This window comes from Idiotropiscis lumnitzeri, chromosome 13 (genome assembly GCF_059441095.1).
Source record: "Idiotropiscis lumnitzeri isolate Australia: NSW breed Sydney's pygmy pipehorse chromosome 13, RoL_Ilum_1.0, whole genome shotgun sequence".
Taxonomy (NCBI): domain Eukaryota; kingdom Metazoa; phylum Chordata; class Actinopteri; order Syngnathiformes; family Syngnathidae; genus Idiotropiscis; species Idiotropiscis lumnitzeri.
In genome coordinates this window covers 4,659,552-4,674,105 of record NC_142403.1, presented here as the reverse complement: position 1 = coordinate 4,674,105, position 14,554 = coordinate 4,659,552, and the positions used below count along the sequence as shown (strand labels likewise).

Sequence of the window (14,554 nt, the reverse complement as noted above, 5' to 3'; positions counted from 1 at the left end):
CGCTGAGTGGATGTCTAAATTGAGTGAAAACGCAGTAGAGAAATCAACATCAACACTTTACCCTATTTTGCTGGTTCGTCCCATTACACAACAGCAAACTGAATAGCATACTCGCAAATAATGAAACAATATAATAAAGATTGAAAAAAATACAAGAGACACAAAACATGCATTTTAAATGCTATTTACAGTCCTTATTGCTGCAAAGTATGCTGGGGGCGCATTCCTTATACTCGTTGTCACGCGAGTCAAATTCACAGATGAGCTCGGATCAGTGTCACACTTTAGAGATGGCGGTATTTATTGAACTTTATTCTTTCGCTCAAATAAAAAGCAACTTAATGTTTTGCTCGGCTCTCAATTACTTCATCACACAGCTATGCGTACCGCTTCACTTTGCTGGAGCACGTGCAAGATTTCATTCTACTTCAAGTGCAAATATTTAAATTCTATGCACGCGGTCCTTAAGGGGTTGAACGAAAACCCACCTCCGGCCTTGCTTAATCTATCCTTAAAAAAAAAAAAAATCTAATCTCATTGTGCGTCCTCCGCCAGAAAAATGTGAGTCTGTCCGAAACTGACTGTTCTGTCCCATCTCTGGAAATCAATGTATTCAAGTTAGGCGCGCTTAACGAGCGGCAACTAAGATGGCCGCCAGTGGCTTCACTTCTCACTGCGGTGAGGAGAGCCATTGTTATTCCATTCATACATGCACCGCGGGCCAAGGAATGCTCAGAGTTTGTGTGAATGCTCAGACACATGGAAAATTAGAGGGAACATTGAGTGAAGCCAAGCCTGATCTCGTGCTTTTAAAGGTCATTAAATGTAGCCGGGATAACCACCACTGCCCCGCCGCAGCTGTCACCTGGAACAGTTGGCACCTCGGATGGAGTGGAGCAGAATGTCTGCCACAATCCAATCACTGACTGGATTACTGAAGAATCCCTAATTAATGCCAAGGCTTGTCTGTGGTTCATCATGCTGGGTGACTGACACAAGGCAAAGTCATCGCGGTTGGCAATGTCAGATGAACACAAAAGGCGGACACTTGCTGACAGCAAACCTTCCCTTCAATGAATGTAGAAGGTCAACGCGAAGATTTTTTTAGGACTCAGACTAAATATCAAAAAATATAAAATGATGACCTCCACTATTTTGGCCGAGAGATTTTTATTGCCAGCACTACTCACAAAACTTACTAAATTGAGAATCACGGCACAATCAGCAGCGTATGCATCACTAATAAAACTCAGGATGATAGATGCTTGCTTCCTTTTCATCACAGACCTCTTTAAACTGGTAAGGTCCTCTGTCAGTCACACACAAGCACAATGAGCCAGATACCCTTTGAAGTCGCACTCGCTCGACTCTTAGATGTACCTAATTTACATTCCCCGGGTGCAAAAATTATTTGTTTGCTAATGCATGCAGTGTATGTGTGTTGCAGAGAGGGGAGGGGAGGCACTTAGAAGGGCTGCATGGACAGACAAGGACAATAAAATAGGAAAAGGAATCACGCGGAAACAAAAAAAAAAGGCCTTTGAAGTTTCTGAGCACTTCTTTATCCTCCAGTCTTCTCTCGACAGTATATTTATCAGAGCTTGTTGCTGCTGCTACACATACATCATGTAGAATTAAACTATTTTTTTGTCCTTTGGGGGCAAAAGATAAAAAAAGTAAATGACTATTCAGGATGGTTTATGTAGCAATACTGTTGTGTTGCATTGAATTATTCTAAACGAATACAATTGTTATTTGTCCTTATCAATGCAGAGCACTTTTAGCATATGTGGACATTAGCACTGTGCCGAGCTTTAAATTCTAATAAATGATTCTTATTATTTATAATGAGCAGATATAAGAAAATTATTTCTCTTAAAAAATAAATATTAAAAAAATTAATAAAATAAATGTGATAAGTGTATATTTGAGTTGGACGTCTCACACACCAATAGTAGTAGAACAATGGAACAATGTATTTGTGTGTCTATAAGGGTGGAGTGGCCGAGCCAGCTGGACATTTGTTCCGTGTAGTGTCTCCTCCATGCCCCTTGTGAGTGCTCTCATGTTGTATTTTTGTCCCGTTCAAATAAATCGGTTAATGTGGCCCTTTTTTCCCGCTTCACTCAAACGAGAGCCTATTAGAAGCTTGGTCAATGTTTGGCTTACAACACAAAACAAAAATTGACCGAGCCACAGCAGATACCCTGAAAAACTTGGAGCACACTTCAGTCAAAGTGCTTTTGTGATTAACAAACAACACTCAAATTTCTTAATAAAGTAAAAATTGAGGACATGGAATAGTTGTTGCGTTTAACCTAGCATAACAATGGCTGAAATCTTAACGTTCAGATAAGGAAGTATGACAAGCAGAGTGATAAAGCTGTGTGGAGCATAATATTTGAAAGCTCGTGTTTGTTTTCCAGAGGTCTGTTAAGTGGCCAACTCACCGTTCATGAGAGCATACGTGAGGATCATGACAGAATTGTTGAAGTGTCTGTTCTCTTCTTTGACCACACTGAGCGTGGCTTTCTTCTCCTGCTCAGATGACTCTCGAGATGTAATCCCAGAAGAGAGGTAGATGATAACCATGTCTGTGGCTGATGGAGAACAAGAAGAAAAATGTCAGATAAGAAGCTTGTTTGTTAAGTGATAACGTCATCATCTGTATGCATTCCCTTACTGGCGCCCTGCTTGCTGAGGCTGCTGGTGTTCCTGAGAAGCTGGAAAGCCCTTTGGAAGCCCGCTGCATGTTGCGTGGTGCTATCAGAGGATTTGATGTTGTTGATGAAGGTGCTCATCTTCCTCTTTGTCTCGCTAGTGGCCGGAGAAAGCAAACTCTTGTAGCACTGGTCTAAAGAGCAGGAGCGGACCATCTCTGCCACTGACAGAACAGCGATCTTGATAGGAATGATAATGACGTCATTATGTGAAACAGAAGGCCAACACCACTGTCATGCAAAAACAGTGTCATCAACAAGTTTGATTTCATGATAATCAAGAATTTAAGAATATATAGCTCCTTTAAAAAAAAACGACAACAAAAAAAGTCCACACATTATTTGACTTTTTCACTGAAAGAATGTTTTGCAGTAAGAAAACATTGAAAATTTGTACAGGGGTATATACATTATATAATTTATTTAAGGGTTCTTTTCTGTACCTTGTCATGTTCATCAACTGCATTAAGGATAACCAGTGCTGAGTCTCTGGCAATTTGAAGTTGTGTTTCGGTAACCGACGCGCCGTGATCCACCATCACAACAATATGTTTTGACTGCGGACGCACTGCAGAAACATATACAGGCCTGCAGGAAATACACATAAAGACACATCAATATCCTGATTCCCTTACTCAAAAACAAAACAACAAAAAAAAAAAAACGCTCAACGTTCAACGTCACTCCTTAGCATTAGAATGCATCTCTGCAGTGCGTGCATGTGCTTGTACAAACAGTGTTTAGAGCCTTGACTGTTGACCATTTTCTATTTTAACAAGTTATATTTCTGTCATATTTATTCTACTTGCGTCGTTGTGTGTGTCGGTGTGCACATAACAGCTGGGTGGAGTACAAGGGATCGCATAGGCTGGAGGGGGTTAGCTTCAGTGCGTGTGGTCTGCGTACAATAACATGGGGTGGAGTAATGTACTCACAATGCCTCATTCACTCTCAAAGCAAGAAAAAGAACACAATCGCACTTGTGGTTACGCGTTGGTTTACTAGCCCGAGCAAAAACAAAAGACATGACCTTTCATCCCAGGTAAGTGTGAAAAACACATATAAAGGTAAAGGGAGGAATTGAAAGAGATGTCTTTCAGTAGTCGTCAAATAAAAACCACAACAGTGAAGGTGTGAAATTCCGCTGATCCTCAGTGGTACCCAGCCACATTCCTGTCAGGGTATGTGTGGTCAAGGAGCATGCCGCCAACAGGCCGCCTGGGCCACCCACAGCAACTGGCATAGAGGTGAATGGGTGAGGCGGAGCCATGAAGCGGGTTACAGGGAGAAAAGAAGAAGAGAGGGAGACAACGGATGGGTAAGAGGAAGGAGGCTAAGAGTCATGTGAATAGATGGTTTGGGGGGAGGCAGACGGGAAGGAAAAGCACAGAAGCAGTAATGTGAGGGACAATGGCAGAGGGTGAGGGACAGGAGGACTGAGCATGACAGGGTGAGGAATCGTGTAGTAAAAAAAAAAGAGGATGTCTGTGGGTGAGGATGAGCAGGATAGCAGAGGATGAGGAAGATTGGGACGAATTAAAGTGACAAAAGAATAGAGGAAGTGAGGAAGGCAGGGTGCGAGGAAGAAGAAGGCAATTATGGCCAACAAAGTATCCGACAAATGTTACACACAAAAGGTTGGCGCAGCGAAAAGTTAACAAAGTTCTACCTGCTGCGGTGTTCATAACTTCCTTTACAGTGGAACTTGTGGGCTGGGAAGACAGTGAAGATGCCCTCCTCGGAGCTGAAGTACTGCCACTTGATCCCTGGGTTGGATTTCAGATTGTCTGCCAACACTGTGGAAAAAAGACAACAACAGGAATTATGGGACTCTTTATGTCTAGTGTCAGTCCCAAAGCACATGCCATCTGAAAAAGTGGGTCAACAAATACATTTATTCCTAGATTTAATGCATATCTGACGGTAAGCAGAGGAATCACGTTTTATGTCAGCAGGTTTTGAGCTGATGGTTGGATAAGGAAGCAACATTTTCAAAGACTGTGAATGTGTGCAAATTAAGGGGGGAAAGAAAGAAAACCCAGAGTGTGAGCTGGTGACCGACGAAAACCTCCAGAAGAAGTGAAGGTCATAAATATGATGAAAGAGTACAGATGATAAACAAGCAGAGGCAAAGCACTCTTTTAGAAGAACAATGGAAAAGCTAGGATGGAATTCGCCTCAAAAGTACAAATGAAAAAAATAAATGGGACAAAGTCTAATGGATAGATGAGACAAAGAATAGTCTTCAAAGTGGCGCAAAGGCTAAACCTTTGAGAAAGAAATCCCAGCACACGCAAGCACTGAAACTCATTGGAAATAAAGACAACGGTGACGGCATGGGCTTGGATGGCTTGGGCTTTTTTTTTTTCAGTTTACTTGCCAACATCAGTACTTTTAAAAAATTAAAAACTAAAACTAATTATAATTACAGTACAGCGAAAACGTCCATGTTTTTTTCTTTGTCAATCGGTACCATGCGCGAGCTTTCAGGGTTCATTTTGAATGTATTTAATAAGATGTTTGAGGTTATAGTTTACCTTATTGCATAATAGTCAACAAACACTAAAACTACACAAAAAAGACTAAAACTAAACTAAAAAGACTAAAACTAATAAAAGATAAACAAAATGAATGCATTTGCGGCAAATTAAAAGCTAATCAAATCTAAAAAAAACTTGCACTAAAAAGCAAATCACACTAACTAAATAAAAATGAACGATAATGAGAACTGACGAGGTGGCATTTTGCAAATGTTCTGCAATTCAGTTGTTGTGACAACATTACCAAATTCATAATTGTAGTTTTGGCACGCTGCATTATTTTTATAACGGTTGTTCATCATAGTCTCACAACTGGACACTTTATATTGCTTCACGACTCCCTGCATCTTTTGCACAGCTCTCATTGTTTGGTGCGAACCACAATAATGATCTCCTTAGGTTGCTAACAACTCTGTGCTTACAGTAGCGTTTGTGTTACGCCCCAAATGCTCTTTTGTTGCTGCAATACTAGAGTGGCTCAAACTACCAAAACCAAATTCCATGTTTGTTTTTAACACACTTGGCCTATAAAGATGATTCCGATTTGCCACATTTAGATCTGTGTGTGTGCATATGTCACTGCAAGAGAGTGAAAGACAAGCTGAGACAACATTATATTGCAACCTCAGAGGTTAACTGTATTTGCTCGACACTAACTGAATTTTCGCAGGTTACAGAGTCAACATTATGCTCACGGAGATCCCAACACAAAACCAGTGACTTCCTTGCCTCTCACAGCAACATAACACAACCTTTCACACAAGAGCAGCAGGAGAGAGGCGGCACAGTTTGACAAAGTTTTGGGGCCTCATTAGAATGCCACAAGAGAAGAAAGCAACATTGGAGACTCACATGAGGACAAATCATACAAGGCTACAGTTCTTCTTTCTTGTATTCCGTTTCATTTGCAATCGTTACCAGCCAATGGCAAACAACAACAACTGCTACACCGTACCTACAGTATATTAAAGACTTTAAGTGTAAAAAGTAATTTAGAAATGTTATTTGTATTGTCTTCAAGGATTGTTCAGTTTGGTAAGTCGCAGGGCACACTAAGACAAACAAAAATCCGCACCCAAAATCACACATAGGGACAATTTAGAGTGTCCAATTAACCGGAAGGAAACCCGTGAACCTGGAGAAACCCCACACAGGCATGGGGAGAACATGCCAACTCCACACAGAAAGGCCGGAGCCCGGGATCGAACCACGCACCTCTGAACTGTGAAGCGGATGTGCAAAGGTTGAAAAGGGTGGCATATTCCCGTTTCTTGCTCTTGTTGGAGTATGTGTATAAGTATGAAATTACTAATGGAATAAGTAAATTAATAATTTTGGTATTATTTAATTGTGACGCCAATGAACCTAGAACGCGGCGGCACTTTGTCTGTACGTTGCAGTAAGCATACATCACAGGTGTGTCATAACTAGCCGCTCGGCTAAATACGGTACATATAAGTACGTATAATTTCTGGTCATATATGTGTGCTTGTGTTATCAGTATTTGCATATGTGTCATACTTAATGCTCAAATTTATGCCACAGTGGGTTTTTTTTCCTGGTTTTAGGAAACCGCTGTGTGAATTTGTCATTTCCATTTGCAATGCTTTGAGCATTGCTCGAGAAAGTTATTATATATAGAGACGTTTATATATAGCATTACTGACTGTGACATGTGAATTGTGGATGTGCTTGATGATTTGAACTCTATTTATATCCCATTTGAATGTATTAAAGAATTAAAAAAAAAAACAACAGTAATAAATCATGTATTTTAGTATTTCCATGAAGTCCTTTTTGCCCCCCTTTCAACTCAACTTTAACCACGGCGGTTTAAACAACAATGAAGTTTATTTGCACAGTTTCCTGATATCACAAGCATCATGTTCATCATCTATTCTTAGGCTTTTCTTGAACCCATTTAATTGCGTATATTGTTCAGCAGGCGCTCATCTGTAAGGACTTGAGCTCCGGATCCAAAGGGTCACAGGTTTTGAAATTTGAGTCGGACAAAAAAAAAAAAAAGGCAACTCGTTGGAGTGAAGCTCGTCTGCTTGCTGGCTCATGTCAAGGTGCTCTTGAGCAAGGCACTTCTCCACCAAGCCCCCTCAGCGCACGACCAAAATGATGTAGCAAACTCACTGGCATGTAATTAACTCTTTTAAATTCGAGCTAACACAGAGTAACGATTCTTTATATTTCAACTGTGGACTGCAGATAAATTGAACACTTAACTTTAATGGAGAAATGTATACTTTTTGGCCATTACAGCTTAGCCATTATTTTTTATGACTGTTCCTCGGGATAAACAAATGGAACTTAGTGTTAACATACAAGCCACGCACCGAAATCATGGATGAGCATTGAGAGGGAAATAAAAGCCAGATAAATGGAAGTGAAATGATGGACTAAATCTTTTTGAATCTATGGGTCTTTTACTGTACTATTTGTTATTTGATGCTGTCTTCATTCATGGTTCCTTGCCATCATCCCTCCTGCCTGCCCTCCGTAGCAGATTGTTTAGTTTGGCCTGAGACATATGTCAGAAAATGAATATGATGACAGCACGAGGAGGGTCAAGCAGAACTAAGCAGAGGGAAGGGGCGATTGGGTAAATTGAATAAAGCGTGGGAGACTCACAAGAAAAACACAACCTGCTAATGGTAAGAGACTTTGAATGATGAGCTGGGACAAGAGCAGCCTTGTACGTCTGGAAAGCATATGGAGAAACAGATTCAAATGTGACCAAATAAAAAGGGAACAAGGGAGCACGGCCACAACAGCCTCTCTACAGTGGAGAAATAAATGGTTTGGTATGGTCCTAACCTCAACATGAAGACTTTATGACTGAGGAATCTTGAAATAGGCTTTGCAATTTGCTAACGTCACAAAACTGAAAGGGTTGAACCACTGTCATGGATGATACGTGAGGTATCCAACCTCAATTCAGAAAGCATCTCATGGCTCAAATCTGCACGAGTATGTGATTGACACTCTTCAGCTAACATGAGCAACAAAAATACAATTTAAAACGGGCACCCAAAGAATAGATTTTGTTGATTTGATGTTAAAAGGGCCTTGTGTAAACGGCGACTATGACCATCAGAAAAACAAATGCACAATAACTTGCATCTTATCTTCAGACACTGTTGGCAAAAATAATAATTGCCAGTTTCAGCATTTAACCTGCTGATCCACATTTAAGTGAGGACACAGACAGACCTGAACAACATAAATCATTACAAATTCAGAGAGTGTTCAAAGGCAAAGATTTGATGTCAGGCTGTTAAAAAAAACAAAAAACAAAAGCCACTTCAGTTGAAGTTCATAGACCAGGAATTATAGATGGAACATATTCAAACATCTTATCTGTCGCCCACACAGCCTTTTATTTCAATCTTTGTCTTTACATTGCACTTCATTTGCACATATCCCTCAATAAAAGATAAGACACTTTCAGTGCAAGAAAACATCTCAGTCGCGCAACAAACATACCTGAGTTGAGGTCTCTTCCCGGGTTGAAAGCTCGGCTGTTGACGGTGGGTGAGAGTCTGTCACAGCAGATGGTCTTGGACACATTGGCGTTGAAATTTCCATCAAACCTAAAAGCGGCACAAACAGGCACAACATTGAAGAATTTATGGAAGACTTCCAAACCCATTTGTTGGCGGAGTGGCTCTGGTTTCTCTCTCAGCACCAACAGGTTTACTACTCGCAGAGTTTTTACGGCTAATAAAACTCAACTCGCAGGTAGTGCATGCACCCCTGTGAGCAAATGTGTACGTGTTAGGATTTCAACATCACCATTGGCATGAATAGTATGAAAAAAAATGTTTGTTGTGAATTAAATGAAATGAAAGAAAAACATCTGGTGAAAAGTTATACCCTGTTTTTTCATTGAAGCTACATTCATCTGTTGCCCAGACCTCTTATTAAAGTAGGATTTATGACTCTTCGTGAAGAACATTTTCCATGGAAAACTGTGCCCAAAATGTGTTTTCCCCAACAAAGCAATGGTCCCAGATATATATACATAAGGCTAGTACTGAAGAAAATGCTCTTTATATAAGAAGTTAATTGACATCACATGCCAGAAAAGCCCATTGTGAAGGACATCTATAAAAACACTGAAACCTGATTCCTCTTTATTCACCAAAAACTTTTTTGGGGGAAAAAAAAAACAACATTGCATGGAGTAACATATGAGTAATGGTTGCATATGAGAGATTTTATTTGCATATTGAATATCCTAAACCTAAGTATCCTAAGTAACAGGAACTACTCTGTAACAGTATCGGTTTTACCTAAAATATTCTCATGTCTGATTTAAAAAGTCAATCTTTGTTGTAGTCAAGATAAAGCCTTAAAAGTAACATGACCTCTGCTGCATTCTAGTGGAGTCTGTTTTTTCTTTTTCACGTTGTGTTAGTAAACCATTTACAACTTGAGCTCAATGGTAGAACATTAAAAAAAAAAAATTAAAGTAAGACATTCAATTTAAAAAAAAAAGTACGTCTCACTTTGGTTCATGAACTTAAAGGGGCCCTAACATGATATTCTGTTTTTGTTGAGGTTTTCATCATAAATATGCATGCCTTCAGCCCGACTAAGTCCCCAAAGTTGTGAGAAAAACGGCGCATTTCTCGGCTGCCTATGGCTGTTTGTATCAATAGAACTCAAACAGGCTGTTTTCGCCGCTCGGTTTTAGGTGTCACTCACTCTACCTTTTCTGGTTTAAGACGTCACTAACTCAGCGCGAACTCCGCCTTCACTGACAAACTCTGCAGGTACAGCAGGACTATAAAGGAAAAAAACTTCATGTATAATAATTATACAATATGTTGAAACATAAAGTACCTAAACATTGTTCATTTCTAAATGTGTGCTTCTTTTATGTCTGCAGTCCATTATGTAAATTAGTTTTTTCCCCCTGCCATAATTCCACAGGTTATGCACATGCAGGACTAAATACTCCTTGGCACAAAAGGAAACAATGCCAAGAGGTGAAAAATGCATTGCAGACAATGATTAGAAAAATACATAAATATATATCTTACTTAAGTTGTGTTTTCCATTCAGTATTTTTTTTCTCACAAGGACATGGTGTTGCAAATCCATTATGGTTGCATTATGTGATATTGTATATTAGGTGTGCTACTTTGGAGGCATTTAGCCTGCAGGAACATTCAAACATCCCCCTGGCTGTTGTTATTTTATCATTTCTGTTTCTAAATAAAGTTAAAAAAAGGATGCTGGAACATATTTGCGAGTATGTTTGAAGATTCAAAATATTTTTACTCCACACTGGCAGCTCCACGCAACCCATCTGAACTTCTCTGTACCAGGGTGTACAAAGGACAACAAAAATCTTTTCTCCCTACACTCGAGCCACAGTTAAGGCTTGTGGTTGGAGTTTATTTATGCATCGAATACGCCCAAACAACTCCCAAGACGCGTGTTAGTTTGTGGCAAACGTTTTACTGATTACAGCGTCAGCAATTTTGGACAACACATGTGTGGATTACCAGCATTGTCTTTCGCTTATCCCGGAATCAACCAACTCCTTCTGGAACAGCAAGTTACCCTGTCCAAGTAAGTCTGTATTCAGAGTCATTTCTTTAAGAATGAGATATATTGTGGCATTCTTTGAGTCATTAGCTTCGCAGATAATAAACCGGTTGATGTAAAATAGCTCAAACCATGCGAGTAAGTAACGCGTTGTGCAACTCGTTGCAGTGAAAAATGAAATTTGTAATTTATGGTTATCAAACTCTCTTTGCCACAAGTTCGCAAAATATCCAGTGGTCTTATTTCTGTATTTAGTCTTGTATTTGCCAAAATAATCCCCCTGCCCGCCATGTTAGTAACGGATGTGACGTCAAGTCGTTGACTGGGCCGCCCCTTTCACTCACCAGTTGCTCTTGAGTGACATGCAAGATCACTTGCCTATGGATGTAAATCTGCCTTTTCTTATTTTTTTATTCACTACACGACCCTAATTAGCAGTCATTGGAAAAAAAAAACAACAACAAAAAACGCACTCTTCCTCATACAACAGCGAAACGTCCAAGTGAGCCAGACGGCTGGTTAGATGGCTGTAAACGTGGCATCCAGATTCAGATGTTTGTTTGTTAATATATTTATACAGTTTTTGCTACTTCAGGGCTCCGCCTCTTGCAGGGAAGTATGCCATAGCGTCTCTGCAAATTGGTAACGCAAGCAATTAAAAGCTTTCGATATTGTTATGATGACCTATTAAAAGCTTTTGAGAGAGTGTTTTTCTAATTACAAACTCAATGCCACAGTCTTGAAGTGCCTAGAATTGTGCAGACTTATCAGGTTCATTGAAATAGAAAATTTTCCTCGATTACCAGCGCTCAGAACACAATCCATAACCGCTGCCCTTCGCCAAGACTTGAAAATGGCCCAAGAAAAACTCCACAAATTCTGCAAATATATTTTCGGCGAACTAATGAGTATTAGGGTGTTTTTAAATGACTGACCAAAGCACTGGCAGTTGGGATTTAAAAAAAACTCTTAGTTCAAGTACAGAAGTGATCTCACAGTGAGAAAGTCCTGACTTAGTAAAAGTAGGACACATGATCAACTGTATTCTCTATGTACTAGAGGAGCCTGCGAGTGAAGAAGGGAACCAAACAAACGGCAACAGGGGACCAAAAGGCAGTGATCAGCCCATGAGCAGACAATATGCACACCCACATGTGTTAAAGAGGTGGCAAAAACAGAGCTGTGTTGCAGCTAGTACATCTTTAGGCACAGCGTTTCTACAAAGCAAATTACACATTCAGTAAAAATTGCAATAAATTGACATTTCTTTTTCTTTTTATTCGAATGCCTCGTTTGGATATGTTGACATTAAAAAATGTTCTCACTGGAAATCAGGGCTGACAAAGGGGGAGGTATGCAGAGAAGCAGCCTGTTCTGCACTGCACCAAGGCTGAACGCTTTGATCCTTCCATCGCTTCAGTCCAACTCACCCCCCAACTCAGCAACACACACATGCACACATAAAACACATGCTCTACACACTTATTGGCTCTCTCTGCTAGCCGACCCAGCCATGGCCCAGTTTGATTGGCAGGTGCTCTGATGTACGGCTGGCGTTTGTACTTCACTCATTTCGACTCCCATAAGGCCAAAGTCATTACTATTCTCCTTAAATCCGGTTTGCATAGAAGCGGTGGGCAGGACGCTCAGCAAAATGTGCGCCAGATAAAAAATACATTTGCAGCTGCTTTGAATTTCACATCAAAACCTGTGTAACGAGAGTGCGAGAGTGCGTGTGAGCGAGAGAGAGACCTGGGAAGGGGCTTCCATTCTGATCAGGAATCTTAATGAAGGCGATAAAACAAAATTCTATTTTTGCCTCACCAGACAAGAGCGCTGAAATATTCCAGCACAATTTCCTTTGCAAAATATGACATTTAATAGCGTTAAGTTGGTTTTAAACATCGGCAGAATCTTGCAATAGCATGTCAATTTAGCATTTTCATGGAAAATGCTGCATTGATTACCATATACCTGCCCAAAAGGGGAATGTTCTCAATGCACTAATTAGATATGAGCCTAAAGAAGTACAAGACAGCGAGCACCAGCGAATAACTGGCAAGTTTCTTTAAGCATTCAGACTGACTGTGCCTCTTTTCAGGGGACTAAATAAGATCACTGCAAGAGGGAACATTTTTAAGCAGAATCTTCTCACAAAGCAAATGAAGGCAGGTGTCTCCGCATGGTAGTAAAGACAGACTTAGCAGTCATGTCAGCTGTTCCATTTCCTCCAATGTTTGTATAATACATTCGATTAAACTGCACCCACAAAGCGAAACATCAAAAATCCCTGGGAGTACATTTATATTGAAGAAGCACACTGTAGCGCCAGAGTCCAAGTCAAAATGAAATGTGGATTTTCAATCCTTCAAAGCACAGCAGCGGCAAAGGCACGGGATGAGGTTGTTTGTGGAAACAGCTACAATACATAATTCAATACATGCATAAATGATTTTTATTTAGGGAATTACAACACAACTGGAGCTCCAAATAGATATGCATCTCACCAAAACTGACGTGATAAAGTTTAAAAATGACTGTCATTGAATTGTAAGAAAGGAAAATAATAAATATCCAATGTTGAGCTTAGCAACTTCTAATTTTAACATCGTTTTAGGTTTTCTCATTTAAACCATATGTTATAATAAAGGCCTCGACACACAAATCCGACGTCGGCCGTCATGGCCAAGTGTCGCGTTGGCCTTGAAGTCAGCACGTCGGACCGGAAAATGATGGAAGTACATACCGGAAAAGCCGACGCCAACTACTCAGGACTTTCTGCGTATGCGTGAGAAGTAGTACCCCCTCCATGTCATTGGCGGCAACAGCCTTTCACCGTGAATAACGGCGGTCTTTTTTGAAAGATAGTGATTAATTCGTCTTTGCGCTCTTATGTCCAGCTAGCCATTATTTACAATGAGCAAAGTTGATTTAGTTCTTGATGAATGGCTTCAATTTTCATTGTTTGTCTGCTTTCGTCACTTCCCATACTTGTCTAGAGCACTGATTCTCTAGCTGAAATCCAATCATATTGAATCGGCCAAACACCCCCCCCAAACATCCCAACAACAGCTCCTATTTAACAACATTGTGGGCTACACCAAACAGACGGCGTGTACCAACTTTCCGACACCGGAATGGAGTGTCAAGGCCTTAATACAGGAAATTGTAAGAACTATTCCAATTGAAGGGACACATGCTCCAAGCAGAACAGGAGAAGCTTATTCATGCTTTTATCTCCAGTAGACTTGAATATTTGAATGGTCTTCTGACTGGACTCCATCAGATGAGCATCAAACAGCTGCAGCTCATTCAGAATGGTGCAACTCGGGTTCTGACTACCACAAAGAGATCAGAACATAATACTCCAGTCCTAAATAATTTACACTGACCCAGTTAGCTGGAGAATAAATAAAGAAAATGAGGCTCCTGGTCTATATAAATCACCGAATGGCTTTGGTTGTCTTGAACACATTGGAGAAGGCTTTATATAAACCAAGTAGGATTCTGTGGTCAGCAGACTTGAGTCCAACAAAGGAGACCAGAGTTCAAAGCAAACATGGTGCATCAACATTTAGCTGTTACGTTGCACAGAAATGATGTGTATGAAATTTGCTATAGAAATAACGCCTTGCCTTCGCCTTGCCTATTTTTACATTGATTTGAAAATTGTAAAGCGTGCTTTATAAATGCAGGAATGGTTGTAAAATCACTGCTCTTTAACAA

At 40.2% G+C, this 14,554-nt stretch overlaps 1 protein-coding gene across 1 annotated transcript in view; it reads right to left on the bottom strand.

The window, feature by feature from the left end:
* Positions 1 to 14,554, bottom strand: part of cachd1 (cache domain containing 1) — a 74,318-nt gene that overhangs the window by 21,783 nt on the left and 37,981 nt on the right. The window contains exons 4-8 of the mRNA XM_088313789.1: positions 8,756 to 8,862; positions 4,390 to 4,516; positions 3,164 to 3,308; positions 2,684 to 2,900; positions 2,451 to 2,600 (exon numbers count right to left, since the gene is read on the bottom strand). Of these exons, the coding sequence (XP_088169915.1) occupies positions 2,451 to 2,600; positions 2,684 to 2,900; positions 3,164 to 3,308; positions 4,390 to 4,516; positions 8,756 to 8,862 (746 nt within the window). The remainder of the gene's footprint in view (positions 1 to 2,450; positions 2,601 to 2,683; positions 2,901 to 3,163; positions 3,309 to 4,389; positions 4,517 to 8,755; positions 8,863 to 14,554) is intronic.